At 40.5% G+C, this 21,019-nt stretch overlaps 1 protein-coding gene across 1 annotated transcript; it reads left to right on the top strand.

Annotated features, from left to right (window-relative positions):
- The first annotated feature begins 815 nt into the window (after positions 1-815).
- On the top strand, positions 816-19,789 carry lepr (leptin receptor). Its single transcript, XM_061683877.1, has 16 exons — positions 816-962; positions 3,781-3,833; positions 5,370-5,594; positions 9,355-9,484; positions 10,167-10,354; positions 10,558-10,703; positions 11,678-11,819; positions 12,846-13,006; positions 13,088-13,193; positions 13,804-13,915; positions 14,450-14,667; positions 15,478-15,632; positions 16,362-16,515; positions 16,594-16,678; positions 16,823-16,898; positions 18,364-19,789. Coding segments are annotated over exons 1-16 (2,802 nt in total). The 5' UTR covers positions 816-960; the 3' UTR covers positions 19,213-19,789.
- Positions 19,790-21,019: the final 1,230 nt, after the last annotated feature.

Genomic DNA, 21,019 nt, shown 5'->3' with positions numbered 1-21,019 from the left:
GAGGCCAGGTGGGTGTTTTTTTTTTTCAAAATATAATTTTAATAATATTCTACTGTCAAGTCTTGCAGACAGTAAAAGTAGATTTTTTTTTAAACTTTTACTTAAATACAGTTGTTAAACTATCCATCCATCCATCCATTTTCTGAGCCGCTTCTCCTCACTAGGGTCGCGGGAGTGCTGGAGCCTATCCCAGCTATCATCGGGCAGGAGGCGGGGTACACCCTGAACTGGTTGCCAGCCAATCGCTGGGCACAAAGACACAAACAACCATTCGCACTCACAGTCATGCCTACGGGGAATTTAGAGTCTCCAATTAATGCATGTTTTTGGGATGTGGGAGGAAACCGGAGTGCCCGGAGAAAACCCACGCAGGCACGGGGAGAACATGCAAACTCCACACAGGTGGCGACGAAGATTGAACCCCGCACCTCAGAACTGTGAGGCTGACGCTCGAACCAGTCGGCCACCGTGCCGCCTTGTTAAACTAGTACATTGTTTTTTACACAATTATCAGACTTCTTCTTATGTTCTGAGTGCGCGTGTTTTTGCCACCTCTGGAAACCGAGCTGCCAAATTTTATGTAGATAATAAACATGACAGTAAGTTATCCAGTTGTAAAACACACCAATTAAATTATATACCCCTAAAAATGTCTGTGCCCAAGAAAAAAAAAAATAAAAAATCCGGATAAGAGCATGGATTTCCGAGGTGGCTTGAATGTATCTCTGTGGGTTCCACCCATTTTGTAGTGACGTCACTACTCTTGTTTCCGGGAGCTGGGCTGCCTGACGCCCTCCAGTCTGCTGCCAGTCCAGTCGAGCCTCGCGCGCCATCGTGATTGCAGTGGTGGGCACCTGGCAAGCGCCAACACGAAAAGTCACTCCAAAAGTTTTCAGACTTTTAGTGAGGATTTCAAACTCGGGGTGACTTAACGGAACCAGACCGAGGGTAGCCCAGGTGATGTAAGAACACATTTCTTTTATTTTATGCTGTCGTACTGGTACTCGTAATTTGATTAGCTTCTGGTGGATTTTCATTTATCTGTATTCATGAGTCTACTATTGACTATTGTCAGAGAGTAAGCATGCAACATAGAGTAAATGTCCGACTAGTTCTTTTCCTACTATCTGCCCTTTCTTGGTTGTCTTTCCCACGCCACTGTCTGAGATAATTACTGTAACGTACTGAATTTTGCTGCTGGCGGTGATCACTGAAATAATGATGATAATGGTAGCGAAGCCAATTGTCTCCTGTTTGTCTCACTGGTCGGAGGTGAGTCAGTCCCAGGATGTGCAGCTGGCAAAGAGCGCTCAGGAACCAGGAGCTCCCTTTGCATGTGGGAAATGCACGAGGCGCAAATGGCTCACTAGCTTCATGTAATAACGTTGTTTCCGCAGATTAAATTCAAAGGTGTGCATGATGTCAAACGAGAAGACTTAACAGATGGTGTAGCACACAGGTGTCAAACTGGTGGCCCGGGGGCCAGACCTGGACCGCCGCGTCATTTCACGTGGCCCGCGAGAGTGTGCATCGACTTTGTGTTTCTTGCTAGAATACCAACATTGCAAATTGGCTTCACTTTTAAAAATATTGAGTTATTGCAAGCATTTTTTGTTATCAACCCCCCTTTTAAAATACAATTGATTCATACTGTAGTTGAACAAACAGTTTTTACTGGCTTCTGATTTAAAAAGTAATTATCCATTAATTTGTGTATATGTAATAATATGAGGCCATCATATGGGTTTGCAGCCATAACGGCCCTCCGAGTGGAACCATAACTGCAATGTGGCCCGTGACAAAAATGGTGTAGCAGGTCACTCGCCTGCAGACAGCACAGGTTTAGTTCCCACTCACTGACTGTGTGAATTGTTGTCTGTCTCTTTTGTGACATTTGCCTGACTGGCAACCAATCCAGGGTGGATTGAACCTTTTTTCTCAAAGTCAGCTGGGATAGGCCGGCGCCTACAACCCTAAAGGGAATAAGCCGTATAGAAAATGGACGGTGTTTGTAATAAGTAGCTCTGATTTTCAAAGAGGTTGGTGACCCCTGCTGTAGTGAAAGATTCTTGTCATAGCACATCACAGGTGCACATTAAAATGTTGACATGGCATAACCATAGTCTGAATCAGGATGTTACAGTTTGTAGCTTTTATTGAATAAGTCACAGCAGTGTTCTCGAAACAGTTTCTCCCTGTCAGGTCTCTTGGAAACGGAACTCCAGAAATTGTGCACTGCTTAACAGTTATGACTCCGCACACAACTTTTTAAAATGAATTTTCATGCTCGTTTGGAACATCTGGAGTTGAGTAAAACTAAACTGCCCTTCAGACAGTTGCGATGACAATAAGTGATGCAAGCGTTTTATGGGGATATGGCTTCCACTTACTGTTTCCAAAGCACCCCATTCTCTGTGTAGCTCACTGCCAACAAACCCCTCAACACATTCACAAATACTCACATTCACTGATCACAGTTCACCTGTATAAGTGGATGTTTTTCATTTTGGCTCAGGTCTATGATATCACTGAATTAATTAATACACGTGCTTACCAGCTGGTGTGAAGTCGTATGACATCACCTGCCCTTTTGCTCGTTTACGTGGGTCAAACCAAGCAAATAATTAATTTATGAATAAACATTGGCTGTCCTACCCAAAACAAAAACAAACAAAAAAAGCTAATTCAATTGGTCATTCTTATCTAAATGCTGCTTGTCATTCCTCAAACTGATCCACGTTCATTGTGATGACATGACGGGCACAAGTGGGGGATTTATTTATTTATTTTTAAATTGGGCGGGACGGTGGACGACTGGTTAGAGTGTCAGCCTCACAGTTCTGAGGACCGGGGTTCAATCCCCAGCCCCGCCTGTGTGGAGTTTGCATGTTCTCCCCGTGCCTGCGTGGGTCATCGCCGGGGACTCCGGTTTCCTCCCACATCCCAAAAACATGCATTAATTGGAGACTCTAAATTGCCCGTAGGTGTGACTGTGAGTGTGAATGGTTGTTTGTTTGTATGAGCCCTGCGAGTGGCTGGCAACCAGTTCAGGGTGTACCCCGCCTCCTGCCCGATGACAGCTGGGATAGGCTCCAGCACGCCCGCGACCCTCGTGAGGAGAAGCGGCTCAGAAAATCGATGGATGGATGGATGAATGGATTTTTAAATTGTTTTAAGGCGAATAAACAATCACAAATCACTTTTTCTTTTTCATGCAGTAAAAGCTAGGACAAGTCCAGCAAAGCCATGCCCACTCTTTGAATGCAACAATGTAAGTAGTGGCATGTAGTCATCAGAATCAATAAGATTTTTACTGTGAAAATGAACGCGCCGAGTGTGAAAGCCTGACTGTGTGGAATGACTGCAGTGGGCGGTGTCAAAACAGTGCCTGACATCATTAGTATGACAGAAGAGTGGTGCGAATTATAACATTGGCATTACAACTACCTGATAGCATCAGTATATGAAAACAAAAGTAAACCAATTGACTGTATAGTAACTGGTAATGATACAGAACAAAAGCCATGAAATGTCAAAAAGCAGGAATTATATGCCTAATTATTGCATTGTGATATCAGGTTAATTAAGTACACAGTTCTTCTTCGTAAATAAAAATGACAATGTAAAAAAATTATCTTTGTTGCTGTTTTGATATAATCATCACAACACAATAGGCTGCTTAATAATGATCCCCTTTCATTTAGGTTTTCTTGGGTCAAAATGCAGGCTAAACCCCTGAGTTTTTTTCCTCTCACATACCCTATTTTTGTCCCTCCACAGGTGTCAATCTGCGATGTTGTCCGTCCTCACCCATGTTTTGCTGTTATCCAGCGGTGAGTTTAACCTCCAGATGTGAGCTCTGAAGTGTCTATGGCTCCAATGTGAGCTGGTCGACTTTTTTTCATGTATCATTTTAAGCTCTCCTCACATCAGGTGTAAACTGGATTTATTGATTATAGTTGATGTTAATAGTGAAAGAAAATTGCTTTTAACAATCCATGTTCCCACATAATGTTTAGATATTTTCATTTAAAGCGTTGCGGAATACCAATACGGTGCTTTATTATGTGCTGTATTATTGCTGTCTCATGTCCAAGTAGTTGTGATGATTTTTTAAATCTTCTAATATGATGTGAATCCCAGTATTGTCTTCCATGTTTTGCTCTCACTGTGTCATACGGTGTAAGTTAATTTAAGAATTGTACAGAATAGTGATGACTGAAATGATTAGTTAATATTTTAAATACCTTACATTAGTATTATAAATGCATTTCTGAATAGTGATCCTTTTTAGGGCGGCACGGTGGCCGACTGGTTAGAGCGTCAGCCTCACAGTTCTGAGGACCAGGGTTCAATCCCGGGCCCCGCCTGTGTGGAGTTTGCATGTTCTCCCCGTGTCTGCGTGGGTTTTCTCCGGGCACTCCGGTTTCCTCCCACATCCCAAAAACATGCATGAATTGGAGTCTCTAAATTGCCCGTAGGCATGACTGTGAGTGCGAATGGTTGTTTGTTTGTATGTGCCCTGCGATTGGCTGGCAACCAGTTCAGGGTGTACCCCGCCTCCTGCCCGATGACAGCTGGGATAGGCTCCAGCACGCCTGCGACCCTAGTGAGGAAAGGCGGCTCAGAAAATGGATGGATGGATCTTTTTTAGTGGTGACAGTAAGGGCAATAGTAATGCTGTGATAGTTTATCCTTCAAGTTGTATTGTCTGCCCAAGTGGTTTAATGATTGTAGTCAACATTCCAATTGGGAGCGTGTTATTAATTACCTGTATACAGTATGCCATTTTCAAAAATGTAAACTACATAGATTAAACACAATCCCTCACCCCCCGAACTTGAAAACAATGTTTCGCTGTTTATTGAAGGTAGATATACACAAAAAGTTATACAAGTTAACAGTGAGTCAAGTCAACAAAACAAACAAGACCAGGTTGAATTTGAAGTTTCACTTTTATCATAAAAGTCAACTTCCCAATTCTGAACAGTTCACTTGGTAATCGATGAGGTAACACTGAGCATGTTGTATGAAGTCCTACAACAACCTGAACAACTCATTCCATTCTTGACACACTTGACGTAGTTGTAGAGAAGACAGATTTCCCTTGAGTGGAGAAAAAAATAAATAAAATAAAGTGAATTTATTGTCTCCTGCCAGTTGACAAACAAGTGACATCACTTTCACCGAAGTTAAATCAATAATCAGTTACACCCTAATCCAATACATGCCATGTTATAGCCACGGACGGTATTCACTATAAGGACACTTTTTGCACTTCACTATTGCAAAAGAAGAAACAGACAGAATAAACTGAAAGTGTTTATATAGGAGACCCACTGCTCACCTCACCGTCTCTCTGTCACTAGGAACATTGTGCTTGAAGCCTGAGGCGGGAGCAGGACTCCTTTCAGGTGCTCGAGACTTGCCATGGCAGGACCAACTGTGCTATGACTCACCCTCAGCACACGAAAGGAAGGGTGGCGGCACGCCTCCACCTGAGAGAAACCGTTCTGAAACAAACCTCCCACAACACCCTCACTGCTACTTCAGGAGCATTTCACCTGGATCAAGTCCTAATAAGGCCTCTGGTAGTAAGACTTTTTCATAATCATACTTGTGCAGAAATGTCATTGAACACATTTTTAGATCATTCTGTTATACTTTGTAGGATGTTAAAATTATTTGAGCTAATTTGATGATTATTGTGGATTCTATGGTCAGGATTATGCAAAAACAACTTTTTCTGAAGAAACAACTTCACAGCAGGGCATTTCTACAAATATTTGTGCGGTGGGTCATTGTCTAAGGAAAGCCCAGTTAATTCTAATGCTAATACAGATGCTATTGGTGATGCACAAATTTTGTTTTTCACTATTGTTCAGATGCATTTTTTTGACGAGCCATGTATTGGATCACATAGTTGCTTGTTGGACTGGGATCAATTACTTTTTAATTAATTGTTAATCATACTTAATTCAGTGATTGTTTTGTGGACCACTAAAGATAGCCCGTGTACCACTAGTGGTACTCAAACCACACCGAGAATCAGTAGTCCAAGGCATTTGCTTTGCGATATCAGCCACAAATCGAACACAGCACCAACTACATGGCCTTTGTCCAAGTCAAGTTTATAGGTCTCCATAGGTACAGTGGGTACGGAAAGTATTCAGACCCACTTAAAATTTTCACTCATTGTTATATTGCAGCCATTTGCTAAAATCACATAAGTTATTTTTTTCCCCTCATTAATGTACACACTGCACCCCATATTGACAGAAAAAAACTGAATTGTTGAAATTTTTGCAGATTAATTAAAAAAGAAAAACTGAAATATCACACAGCCATAAGTATTCAGATCCTTTGCTGTGACACTCATATATTTAACGTAGGTGATGTCCATTTCTTCTGATCATCCTTGAGATGATTCTACACCTTCATTGAAGTCCCATCTGTGTTTGATTATACTGATTGTACTTGATTAGGAAAGCCACACCCCTGTCTATACAAGACCTTACAGCTCACAGTGCATGTCAGAGCAAATTAGAATCATGAGCTCAAAGGAACTGCCTGAAGAGCTCAGAGATAGAATTGTGGGAAGGCACAGATCTGGCCAAGGTTACCAAACAATTTCTGCTGCACGAAAGCTTCCTAAAAGCACAGTGGCCTCCATAATCCTTAAATGCAAGACGTTTGGGATGACAAGAACCCTTCCTAGAGCTGGCCGTCCGGCCAAACTGAGCAATTGGGGGAGAAGAGCCTTGGTGAGAGAGGTAAAGAAGAACCCAAAGATCACTGTGGCTGAGCTCCAGCGATGCAGTCGGGAGATGGGAGAAAGTTCTAGAAAGTCAACCATCACTGCAGCCCTCCACCAGTCTGGGCTTTATGGCAGAGTGGCCCGACGGAAGCCTCTCCTCAGTGCAAGACACATGAAAGCCCGCATGGAGTTTGCTAAAAAAACACCTGTAGGACTCCAAGATGGTGAGAAATAAGATACTCTTTTCTGATGAGACCAAGATAAAACCTTTTGGCTTTAATGCTAAGCGGTATGTTGTGGAAAAAAACAGGCACTGCTCATCAGCTGTCCAATACAGTCCCAACAGTGAAGCATAGTGGTGGTGCAGTGGGGGTGTTTTTCAGCTGCAGGCACAGAACGACTGGTTGCAATGGAAGGAAAGACGAATGCGGCCAAGTACAGGGATATCTTGGACAAAAACCTTCTCCAGAGTGCTCAGGACCTCAGACTGGGCCAATGGTTCACCTTCCAACAAGACAATGACCCGAAGCACACAGCTAAAATAACAAAGGAGTGGCTTCAGAACAACTCCGTGACTGTTCTTGAATGGCCCAGCCAGAGCCCTGACTTAAACCCAATTGAGCATCTCTGGAGAGACCTGAAAATGGCTGCCCACCAACGTTCACCATCCAACCTGACAGAACTGGAGAGGATCTGCAAGGAGGAATGGGAGCGGATCCCCAAATCCAGGTGTGAAAAACTTGTTGCATCATTCCCAAAAAGACTATGTCTATATTAGCGCAAAAGGTTGCTTCTACTAAATCCTGAGCAAAGGGTCTGAGTACTTATGGCTGTGTGATATTTGAGTTTTTCTTTTTTAATAAATCTACAAAAATGTCAACGATTCCGTTCTTTTTTTTTTTCTGTCAATATGGGGTGCTGTGTGTACATTCATGAGAGGGGAAAAAAATAACTTAAATGATTTTAGCAAATGGCTTCAATATTACAGTGAAAAATGTAAGGGGGTCTGAATACTTTCCGTTTCCCGCTGTATACTGTTAAGGTTGAGAGCTATCTAAGTCACAATTGTTCAGCCTTTGGCTTTGTGTGTTAAAATTAAAAACATACTTGACTTGAATTAGAGCAGACTTTTATATATGCAGTGTTTCGTTTACTTCTATTATGAGATGTGACGATTCACTCTTGTTGACCGATTCAATCGAGGCCAAACATCAGTCATTGCATGAAGGAACACAGCCGTGACTGTTAAAAAAAAAATAAAGCTCTTGATACACCAAGCCAAAGGGCTAATGATGTAACTACTGCTCATCATAGAAAACAGCAGTGTGTCACGGGATCACAATGCCGCACAATCACTTGTCACTGGCAAAGATCACTCCCACAGGATCATTGCACTTTATTGCCATTTTATCTGGCATTCCCTGCAGCCTCTGGTTAAGGTGGGGGACCTTGACACTCCTGTGCTGTGATCCAAGACATGGCTGTGATGAGATCAAGCCTCTTACTCTACAGTATGAGAGAAAACTACTTGAAATTAGTTTTATTTGGGGGAAATGCATTCATACATACATACTTACATACTTACTGCATACAAAATGATTGTGGGTGTCAGTTATAAAATATCAATGGATATTATTACTGGATATTATTAGTGCAGTGGTAAAGATGATGGTGTGTAATGATGAGATGTCGGGGAGATGGCTGGTCTGCTGTGAAACACATCAATAATCTACTCATTGTATTTCATCTTCTGGTCCAATCAAAGCGAATTAGATAGGGAAGATAAAATGACAGTACTTTGCCCCTGGTCATATTTACACATTGTGTTCAAATATTTTTACATGGCTATCAATCTAAAGGCTTTTACAGATTACAGATTATTTGTCAACTGAAATACATACTAGTGTCTGAAAATAGGCACTGGACATATAGATATGAACATAAGAATTTAGTCGCATTTCATGTGAAAAATAATTATAAATAAATAAATAAAATAATGACTCTCTCCAACATCCTAAACAAGCACCTTTGTCTGAAGATTGTTTGTCGACTCAGCAGTGCATACTGCACTTTTTAGTGGACAATTCACTGTAATTTAAAAAAAATCTCATTTGTTTGTACAATATCCGACTAAATTCTTGCAACGTTATTCTGTGATTTCTTGGACAACTATTAATGATCAACTGAAGTAAACGGGCAGTAGCTTTCATTAATGAAAAACGTTATATTCATATATTATTAGTATTTTTCATGTATGTTTCCAAAAATTACACATTTGTGCTATTCTTTGTAACATTTCTCTATTCATGAAAATATCCAATATTCCGTTGTGTGTACCTACAGAGTGTATACATTTGATATAATGTACAGATGTCTGTTTAAAAAAAAGAAATTGGCAGGAAATATAAAAATATTAGTTTCTCATGACATCATTGGCATAAAAATGGCTCTACATTTAAAAAAATTCCAAATGACTTAATTTCTGAAAGGCTTTAAACATTCCTTTTTCTCAGAAACCTAAAATAGGAAGTAACATTTAATTGGTGCTGCTTTCCAAGTTTCAGTTTCATGTGAATGTTATGTAAATGTGTCGACAGGCACCTGTTTGAACATGCTGTGCGGGATTGATGAAAACTGGGAAACTTTGACTTGTGATTTGGGGGTTCCCAAACTTCCTTCAGGCAGGCTGAACTCTGCTCTTGTGACAGTTAGCCTACAGCGCTCGATGTGAGTATGAAACTCCTTTTATTTTATTCCTGTTGTTTTCCACCACTTGTGCGCACGTCCCCAAATTGTCTCCTTCCAATTTAAACACGCATGTGACTTTTGATCAGCAGATGTCAAGTCACTTAAGATCACTCGCCCTCCAGGCTTTCTCCGTGGGTGGCTGAAAGACAAATTCAAAACTCATCTAAGTTGTTTGATTCTGCATGTTGACCCTGGTGTGGCTTAACTCAGTAGGTGGAGCCTCCTCCTCACTCTGCCTGTGACCATGTTGAAGTGTGAAGGCCACTAAGCAATTTAGCACTTAGCTTCCGGTTGTCACAGTAACATTTCATGTGACCTTCCTATGATTATCAGTCTCATGTCATATCATAATGTTAATTTCATGCATCGTGAATACAATATTGGGAAAGAAATGTGTAAAATCTGTCAAATTTTATGAAGAGGGCAATATGAAACATGAGCAAAGAGGCACATTACTACCAAATGTAACAGATGACATTATGTGTCAATGTCCTGAAACACAGTTACTTAACACATTAAGATGTTGCTGCATGTTTTACATTTGAATGTTTTTCCCTGCACATGAAGTTGTTATAAGAATGGATATATGTTTTTTTTGTATGTGACTTCATTGAGAAAATAACTTCCCCAAAAGTAAATTATCTTTTGTCTCCATTTCCAGGTTCCCCCAAAATTATACAAAAATTAACCACGCGAGTATGGAATCTTATGAACCTGTTGTTTGTGAAACAAAGGATTCTTGCATGTGCTCAATTCCCATTGGCCCTGCAAGTTTTGTTACCATTGTAAATGTCATCCTATCCGGCTGTGAAGCTGGACCAGTTCTGCTCAACGTACCAGCTCGACCTGGTAAAAAAAGAACTTTCTTTTTGAAATGTTTTTATGTGTTTATGTATGTTCAAAATCCTTCGAAAAGTTCTAAGTCAGAACGACCCAACATTGAAATGAGTTTTAGGTAAAGCATACAATTGGCTTTAGTCAGTGTCACATTATGGTTGTAATTTTCCAACTGGTACTATTAGTGCTTGATTTATATGATTTTTATCTTGCAGTAAAACCCAGGAGTCCTTTGAACCTGTCACATTTCCAGACCATCAAGCCAGAACTGATTTTACAGTGGGATGAGCCAAAAGACTATGTTTCCGGCGCATTAAGATATGAAGTCCGATACTCAAATGACACTCGTCCTTCTTGGCAGGTGAATACTAATCCTTAGTATACATTTTTTGTTTGGTACTATATACAATTATGTGTTGTGTCTTAATTGCCATTTTGCATTGCACGGTACCCACTGAACACCGCTCACACAGATAAAAGCAGGTACTATTTCTAGTACTTGATCAGTCAGGATTCCAAAACCATATTGGTGATGTCAGTCACTGCTGGTCCTTCATTCATCGCCGTAGCATTGTAACAACTGAGGATACATGACTAGAAATGAACAAATAAACACAGATGCTGAAAAAGCTTACCCGATTTCTGAACTTTAGTTCTGGACGCTGCATTATTATACTCCGCCGTCTCCACATTACTGCAGAGCTTCCGTTTTCTGGAAAAAAAATATGTGCCAGTTTACAATGGCCCACAGCCACATTCAGAGAAGTAAATACAGGCGACCCTTATGTCTGACAGATGCGTTTAATGCAGAATGGTTTTCGCAGTTCCCTGTGACTACTGAGGCGCATTAATTTGGAGTAGTAAACCAATGGCGATGGCCCAAACCGAGGCGAGTAAAGCTTAGCTGGTACTGTGCAATGAAAAAGCAACCTGACAGGGTTTGTGATTGGTCTAAGTATTTTAATTATTATTTAATAAATTGACAGCTGACGATGACGTGACACACAAGACTTTACATGTTACAGTACATAGGCAGCAGGTCACCAGGTTATCCACTTTGACTGTTTGCTTTCATGTACATACTTTATGTATGTGTTACTTGCTGACAGGCAGTCAAGGAAATGTTTATCATTCAGCATGTTACACTAGCAAATTAATTCATTTACAAGTGTTTCAAATACTTCGACAAAGATCCTGGTCCAATATAAATGTTAGGATTTTGTGTTGTGGTAACGCTTAAGGATATTGGGAAAACATCATTGTTTTTATTAAAGCGAGGCCAACTGACATATTTCGGCATGCAGGCGTTTTCTCACCTCTCCCTGCTGCCTGCAGGTGGTGTCGACAGGCCTGGATCGCAGGTTGATTCTGGGCCTGAAGCCTGAAGTCAACTACACGATGCAGGTTCGCTGCTCTGGCCTTCAGGAACCTCCATTGTGGAGCAACTGGAGTCAACCCTATCTCATCTACCTCGGCAGTAAGGAACACTTTTTTCTTTTGCGTTGCTGTTGTTTTTTTGACAGTTTGACATTCTAAAGATATTCAACAGGCACACACACAGACATACATGGACGCGCAGAGTCATACACACACACACACACCTGTTTACTGTTTATCAGTTGAATGATTTTTGTCACTGAGAGTGTTTTGGATTGAACTCCACATTTTAGACTGAGGCAGTCAGTCATTACAATCAGAAGTTTTATTTTGGTGTTATGTGATGGAGTTATGCTCAGGGGAAAAAAAAACTAATAAAGGTGTTGTGATGAAATCTCAGTCAGACCTGTTTGGTTTTCTGCCTTGTGCCAACCTTACGTCGCTAACATCTGCCTCAACCCAACTGGTCCACGTTGCTCAAAGAGAGGATTAATTTTAGAATGTGTTGCATTAATCCAATGACCTCAATTATTTCCTAGGTAAATTTATATCAGCGCTTGAGCATTAAAAATGGCTGTTGCTCATTAGCAATAGCCTTTAATAAGACACTTGTCCTATTATGGCCAACGTCAACGGACTGTAAAGGTCACCTCACCATTATAGACCTGCTACAAATCGCACATCTTGGAAGCATGTCCATGTTGTTATAATCTATTTACTGCCCTTCTATAGTGGTGTAATTTAAATGTAATTTAGTAAGACAGATGATTGGTGTGACCAGTTTTAGACTTAAAGTGAAGAATAATGAAAATATCTGCAGATGCTCATGTTTTTTTTTTAAGACACATGGTACTATTGATATACTGTAATGTGCTGTACCACAGCAGAAAAATATGAAAACCAGCAAATGTAAATAAAATATTTTTGCTAGTGTACCTGTTCATCCAATGACTGACCTGACTAAAATGTTCTGTCCAATAGAAAAATGTAATGCCAATAAGCACTAATATTGTTAATGACTGTGTGACTGAAATCTTCTTGCTCTAAGCCTATTTGACTTATTTTCTGTATTTTTGCCCTGTGTTTGCTGCCTTTACATATATGATATTTGTATGTGTATGTTCAGTGGTGAGCTACATCCCTGAAGAAGTTTTGGCCCATACGGGGGAGAACGTAAGCGTTTATTGTGTGTTCAACGACCACAGCATCAATGCCAACTCTGCCGTGTGGGTGCTGAACTTCCAACAGTCTGTCTCCCCCAGCCAGTATCACTCAGTCAATCAATGGGTATGAGTGCAAGCTTACCTTCTTTCCATGATTGTGGTATTTTTCCAAACCATTGTCCTCACTAAATGTTGTCCAAACTAGGTCAGTCACATCACACTACAGCCATCAGACTCTGGGATGTATGACATGCTACAGTGTAGGGTTACAAAGGAGTGGAACCTCCCTTACAGCACCATCTACATAGAAGGTGAGTTGTAGTCTAGTTCATAAACAACAGCAAAACTACATCTACATTTTGGAGCTTTTAACATTTAAAAAAACAAATAATAATAATTGTATCATCATATACCGTATTATGGTGACACAGTGGTTAGCACCTGGTTGGGGGATCGAAGCTGGGCTCCCGCCTTCCTGTATGGAGTTTGAATGTTGTCTCCGTGCTTATGTGCATTTTGTCCAGATACTCCAGCTTGCATGCATGTTAGGTTAATTGAAGACTAAAGGTGTGACAGTGAACGGGTGTTTGTCTATATTTGTCCATAATGTGGCCTGCAACTGACTGGCTACCGGTCCAGGGTATTCTCGCCCAAAGTCAGCTGGAAAAGGTTACAGCACACGCATGACCCTAATGAGGATAAGTGGTATAAAAGATGGATGGGTGGTTATTATGTAATTCTGTAATAATGTTTATGCTTTCACCTCTGATGTTTTGAAAGTATTTGTTCCTTCTTCCTGCTGCTGACAAAGGCAGGAAAGAGCGGAGACATGTGACAATGCAAACCCGAGTATCACAATGAAGCGTGAGCTGTTCTTGTTTTCCTTTTCCACAATCTAAGTGTATCTCTGTATTTTTGCAGGAGCCTCTGTTGACATCACATGTAAAACCAGTGGTGATATTGATGCTCTGACCTGTCGCTGGAAAAACACACCGTGGTTCAACCAACCCCAAAAACCAACATTCCAGTTCTTGTAGGTCATGATTTTTATTTAGTTGCTATTGACTTTGGAGTGCCCTCGCATGTCCTCATATTAGTGAATACTCAAATAAACCCTTGTTATTCCGCGCAACTTCACTGAACACAGCGTACTGAATGAGGCAAGGCTCCTTTTGGGCACACCCTATAAATACATGTGTCCAATCCTGCACAGCAAGAGGATGCCAGGAAGTTGCTCAATATAATAGTTTTCTCCCCCCCTCCTCAGAGCAGTGAATTAATTTGTAAATAAATCAGTGAAGAGAAACTAACAGTTAGCGTTCCTGTTGAGACATGTTTTGTAACTGTTGTGCCGCACTTCAAATGGTTTTCTTCGCGTCCTTTCTACAAGTTATTGTAATATAGTCAAAGAGCATTTCATTTTCATTCATTATAACCATTTTCCCCAATGGAATAATTCAATGTAATTTCTTTACATGCGTTGGATACATTGAGGTATTCTAAATATGAAATATCATACCAAATAAAGATGATTGCCATCCTAAAAATCTTCAGTCTTTCACTACAGATGGTCTTATCTACCCTGTGACGAGATGGAGGAGAGAGAGAAAAAGGGCGAGAAAGTTGGAACGATGGGGCCTAAATGTGTGCCGATCCTCGAGTCCGACCAACAAGTCTGCACCATCAAGCCTATAGAGATGAATTGCTACAAACTGTGGCTGGAGGGGCTGTCCCATCAGGGCCCTTTCAGATCCAAACCCTTCTACATATTACCTATAGATCATGGTAAGCGAACTGCAAACCAGGAAAAGGCAGCAGGAATCCAATTACCTAGATGGGGACAAATTGAATAAAAACAAATTTAAAAAACACTTTAAAAATGTTATATGCATTATAAACTTCTTAATATTTGTGTACTCTCTCGGGTAACTAAAATACGATACACGGATGATGAAGTACACTTGTACACTGCAAACTACAACCACAGAAATGAACCCACCTTAGCAGTGCCGATCAAAACTGGGCATTATCATCTTTGTAAAGCCAGAATATTGATCTTGTATTGAATAGCATTACACTATATTGTGCAAGTGGTCAAAACGTTGTGGCTGACCCCTGTATATAATTGTCTTAAATGTCTGCAAAGACAATCAGGCAACACTTCCTTTTGACTTATGACCTATTATTTTTTTATTTAAATATGCCATTAAATACACCCTAAAATAATCTATAAATACCTCAAAAATATATTGACTGCTAGTTTATAATCCTGTGCTTTCACTACTAGATTGCCACATACAGCATTTTTCGAAATATTCAGAAAAATAAAATGTGTCTTCATACATAGAACTATGCAGCAACATACTTGGAGCTGCTCCTCAGGTTTTTGAGGTAAGCAAATATTAGACACAGCTCTCAGTATGTGGCAGTGCAGTTCTACAGTACCTGTGCTGTGAAATGAGTACCTCTTTGACCGTGTCAGTCAAAACTGAACGTTATTATCTTGAATTAAATATCATTATATATTGTGTCCTGGATATTTTTCTAAGGTTATATAAACTAACACGGTCTGGTCCTCAATTGTCTGACTTGCAGTAAAGCCCCACCCACCAACTAATGTGACGGCAGTGAATCTGAGAAGTGGGGTCCTGAGGATCACATGGGAGCCTCCGTCTTTTCCTGTACAGGGGCTCCAGTGTCAGTTCCGTCTCCGGTGTCCTTCTGCCTTGAGAGCTCAGCCAGAGTGGAAGGTGAGTTATTCTGGAACCATTTAAAATAGCAAAATGAGTTTGATCACTAAATACTATAGTTCTATGAAATACAATTCCTTTGAAGACCCACCTAGTAAGTACAAACATATGTAAAATGTCTGAATCTGAAGTTTTGTTTTCTTTTCCAGTTGTGAATTTTGATATTGGATGTTTTTTTTAGTTAATAGTTTAACAGAATATCTCTAAACTCTAAAAGAAAAAAGTCTTGTGAGATATTGTTTTAAACCTTTCAGGGAAACCCCTTTATATGGAATAATATGTTGTTATAGTAACAATGTTAGCTCCACGCTATTCCTAACACAAGATGGCAAGTAGTCAACAAATACATCACATCTGTGTTGCAATGACAGACAGACACACTAGTAGTGTACACTAGTGGCTAGTGTAACGTCATAATCAGTTTGAAGTTCTTTTTGTTACTGTATGTCTTGAAAACACAATGTTACATTAAATCAATTTTAAAAAATCCTTATCCTTTTTTCGAAGAAATTATCAGAAACCAAAGGACCAAACTTTTCGGTCAAAATACTTATCCTGGTGAACGTGTGAACTTCTCGAGTCTGGATTCCATTCTGCAAATAACACTCTTCTTCATGGCCCTTTCCCCCCCTTCATTCAGTCAAGAATGATGATGAGTTAAGGCAGAGGTTTTGCTATACCACTGTGATCTTTGCCTTTGGTTTAACCTTTTCTTCTCACTAAATGCAGCTCTATGATCCAGTGTCGGTACTGTGGGCGGAGGTTCCAATTCCGGACATGTGCCAGGTTTACACAGTTCAGGTGAGGTGCATTCCCACCAACCTCACTGGCTACTGGAGCGACTGGAGTGTCTTGAACTACTCTATACCCCAAAACAATAGAGGTAACACATCATTGATATCGCCTCTTTGGCACTTCTGAACTCCTGATGTGCCTCTCCCACATAATGTACCCACCACAGGAGACCCTACAGCCAACACGACGATGCTGATCATCACCCTCCTCTCCATCGTCCTCTTTGTCACCGTGGCCCTCTCCCAGAACCAGTAAGAGTAGCTAAGTGGCTTCATTGATGAGATTTATATAAATTGATCAGCCACAGCATTGTTTTAGCTGATAGAAGAATCGGAATGGAAAAGCTGTAGATGTATATGTAAACGCATCCTTAAACCAGCTGTACTTGTTGACAGGATGAAACGGTTTGTGTGGAAGGATGTGCCCAACCCAAAGAAATGCTCCTGGGCAAAAGGACTCAACTTTAAGAAGGTAAAACAATATCTGCAATCTTTCATTTATGCATTATCTTTTGCTCCCACGGGTGAGCCGCAGTCTGCCCCGGCTAACTTTGGGCAACCTTTGACTGCCGACCTGTCAATCACAGGGCTGACGGACAAACAACCATTCACACTTTCCTTCACTTACAAAGGCCAGTTTAAAGTCTCTGACTAAATAAACAACAGTTTCAGAATGCAGGAGAAACCTGTAGTACCAGTGCAAAGACAACATGACCCAAGAGAGAATTTGCAAATTTCACAATCAATATGTTTGCTGTGTCAGACACACTAACCAGATTCACCAATGTGCCCCCTTTTTGTAGATTTGTCCATTAAAACAAGTTGGTCTAGTCTAATCATGTGTAAAATTTGATGTATACAGTGGAACCTCCGTCGATACATTTTTTTAAGTCGAAATAATCAGTTCCCGTGTCAAACTGTCGCCGTCATAAAACATTTATTAACATTTGGAACAGTTTAAAATGTGTGGATGCGTCATATAAATGTACAAATTGGTTAACTACAGTAACAAAATACTGTATTCACTTACTACGTTGTCAACATTAACTTTGACGCAGTTGCAAACGTGCAGAGGGAGAACTGAATGAGTCAGTGAGGTCAGCCTTTTTACATTAACCTGCTACCCTCTTCGACAGAGCTGACTTTGCTATGCACATTCCAATTTTTGTTTTAATCAATGATAATGTACTATTGACTCTTCAGCCATTATATACTGAGTAGCCAAGACATTTCGGCTTTCCAACACTGCAATTAGTTGTCATCACACTGCCATTGCCATCACGCTAGCCTTCTGTGGTGGCATTACAAAAACAAAGAGTGGGAATAATGATTTCGATGCTCACTGAGCTGAAGTCTCCATTACTGTCTATAATGACTTAATAGAAACTTTTGAGGCTTTTTTGTTTCACAGAAAAGGTAGACTGAACTCCAAATTGTCTTTAGAAGCATTCAAATTTGGAGGTTCCAGTCTAAATGGTTTAGACTAGAGCACTGATTCACAACTACTCTGCTGAGGCACAGTGTGTGCCGTAAAAGATAAGGTGTACTGCGGGGAAATCATCAGATTTTACTGAATTGGTCTAAAAATTCTTATTCACTACATATAATATATCTTTGTTCATCTATTGACGCCAGCAACATATAGTGACAGGCAGAACAATTAAATGTTCTTCTACTAGAAGAAGAAGAATTGGATACACAATTAACTTGTGTATCCACCTCTTGCCATAGAACAGAATTATAGTTTTGTTTTCAACTAAACGCCCAGATCGTTATTTCAGGATATACTGTACACTTCTTGTGACATGTATGTTTAGTGGAGTGAGATTTATTTAATATAAAATGTGCCTTGGCTGAATAAAGATTGGAAAACAGTTTAGAGCGAGAGCACCATCAAGTTCTTTTTTTTTTTTTTTTTTTTTAAATAATTTCTGCAGGCTGACAACTTCCAGGAGCTCTTCCACGCCTCAGATGTACTCCCAGCTTGGCCACTGCTGCTCCCCTCTGAGAACATTTCCAAAGTGGTCATCATGGAAAAGGCTAACCTCTCAGTTCTCAGCACTGCCTTGGTCCGAAGTCCACTTATGTCCCCAACTCCTGACATAGTGTCCCTTCCTGCATTTCTTGAGGGGAACCAAAATATCTCAGTGGGCAGCGAGGCTCTCTTGGGTGACATTCCCCCATCAGTCCTAGATTTGGATATTTTAAGCACACCCAGCCCGCGGCTAGATGAGCTGCAGCTCGTGGACGCCTCACCAAGTATCATGGAGAATTCAGCCCAGTCTTCAGTAGCATATGCCACAGTGCTGCTCTCCAACCCAGAGCAGCAGCAACAGTCCATTCATCTCCACACCCGGGACGGCAGTGGCAGCAGCTCCAGTGACGAGGGCAATTTCTCTGCCAACAACTCTGATATTTCTGGATCTTTCCCCGGTGGCCTGTGGGAACTGGAGAGTTGCCATGGCGGAGAGATGGAGGACCCGCGTCGATCCTGCTCCTACAACTCGGTGGAGGAACTTTCTGAAACGTCAGATCAAGAAGATGCGACAGAAGAGAAGGACTTGTACTGTCTTGGCATGGACTATCAAGCTGAGGATGAGGAGGGTGCGGGAGAGGCCCAGCAGAAAGAAGAGCGGCGGAAAAGTGTTATTTTGAACAGAGATGACTGCTCAGCGGAGTCGCACCTTCCGCCCACTGAGGTACTTTCCTCATCCACTTGCGTTTTATCGCCACTCTACATGCCACAGTTCAGGACTGCGCCGTACATCAGGCAACTCCCGGATTAAAAACCGCGTGATTGGCACAATGTTCCGTGTTCGATTTCCTGTGTTGTGAACTGCATCGTCACTAAAGACTTTCAAATGGAAATCAGTTCCTGCAGACTTTAATTTACACAGAATGTCCAACAGCGTCAAAAAGCTTCAAATGGTATGTGTGACTCCAGAGTGATGTTCATCGATGCTGCTATTTCTTTGTTCAGTGTGGGGTAATGACCCTCGCAGTGGGCATGTATTTTGTTGTGATTGGGTCCGTAGATCCGAGTCCCAAGTTTTGGCCCGACCAAATTGCTTCTTTGCAGTTGTTATTCTGAATAAAACATGTGAGGTTCAAGAGAATATCCAGAGCGAAAAGAATGCTGTCAATTCATAGATTATGTATATAATATACAAAGATCTAAAGAGTAGCTGTGTAGAAACATCTGCATTTATTAATATACACAGATCATTATGTTGTTCTGATTGTCCAGTGAGTCTAAATCTGAAAACAGAAAATGAAAGTGAACATACTGAAATATGACAGCTGTTGTTGCACATTTATATATTGTCTATTTTTCATAGTGAATATAAATTATTTGTTATTAGATTTTGTGTGTCTTTATTAATACTCCAGTAACACTGTGACGTATTGAGGCCAGCACCTTTCTTCACCTAACTTTGTAGAACACAGTTTGTTCAAATGTAATTTGTTAAAATGTTGTATGAATCTAAAACTCACGTGGCTCCAGAGAATCACAGCGTTTGTTTAAAATGCGTGACGAGTAAAAACAAAACAAAACAACAACAAAAAAACAGAGACATGTCGCACAGTAGGATCCATCTGAAAGAATTTTTAAAAAAACACCAACACGCGACACTGAGACTACTCAACCATAGTAATATGTCGCCCCTTTGTGGCTGCCAGTGGTAAACAAATGTGTACTTTTTCTGAGGACTTTTTACGTTTAAGCCCTACTATTGGTCAAAATAGGCTCATTACTTTTGGGAAATTCGCAGATGATAACGATTTAAAGAAATTAAAAGCCTAGTATAGAGGTAAAATCAACCGCAGTTGAGATCCTGATTGATTGAGGATCAGAATGTGGAAAAAACAGGGACAGGAGCAACATGCAACCATGTGAACCAGAGATCATTAATGATGATGAAGCGACAGATTAAGAGATGCAAGATATTCCCATCCATTGCCTTATTTAAGAAAACTGCCTGATGTCATCTCTGAGAGTAATCCAGGGTAATGTAGCAGCCTAAAAATCACAAATTTACGGAATTCAAAAACTCTTTGTCTAATCTGAAAAACCCATATTGGTAAGGTGTATTGTTTTCAATTGTAATCATTTGATAATTTTGCCTTTTTTCTTTGTTCACAACGTCACCAAAGCTATGGGAAACACATTGTTTTGATAGCATAAAGGTTTCAGCTAATGCTAGCGAGCACTGTGTTTTCAAAACAACCAACATGCAACATGGCGGTTTCAGGGCCACTTTCACCACCAAACGGGTTTGAATACTATTGACAGTAAAAAAAAAAATAATAATAACAATAATTAGAAATACATTAGGTCTGTAAAATGCATAATGTATACATAGACACTGCCTTAACGCTACGTCGTTAAAGTTCGTCCAAGTCGCTGCTGTGCTGTCCCTGTTTTATCTGCCTTACAAGGCCACAAGATCCCAACCAATGAAGATAATTCATTGGGTAATTCATTATATTTTGTTCATGCTGTAGAATTTATTGTCTGGCTTTTTTAAAATATTTTTTTTATGAATAGCCTACATCCTGCACTTGCTTCCCTGCACTTGGGCCCTCCACATT

Source organism: Phycodurus eques, chromosome 8, assembly GCF_024500275.1.
Source record: "Phycodurus eques isolate BA_2022a chromosome 8, UOR_Pequ_1.1, whole genome shotgun sequence".
Classification (NCBI taxonomy): Eukaryota; Metazoa; Chordata; class Actinopteri; order Syngnathiformes; family Syngnathidae; genus Phycodurus; species Phycodurus eques.
This window is presented reverse-complemented; position numbering and strand designations above follow the sequence as displayed.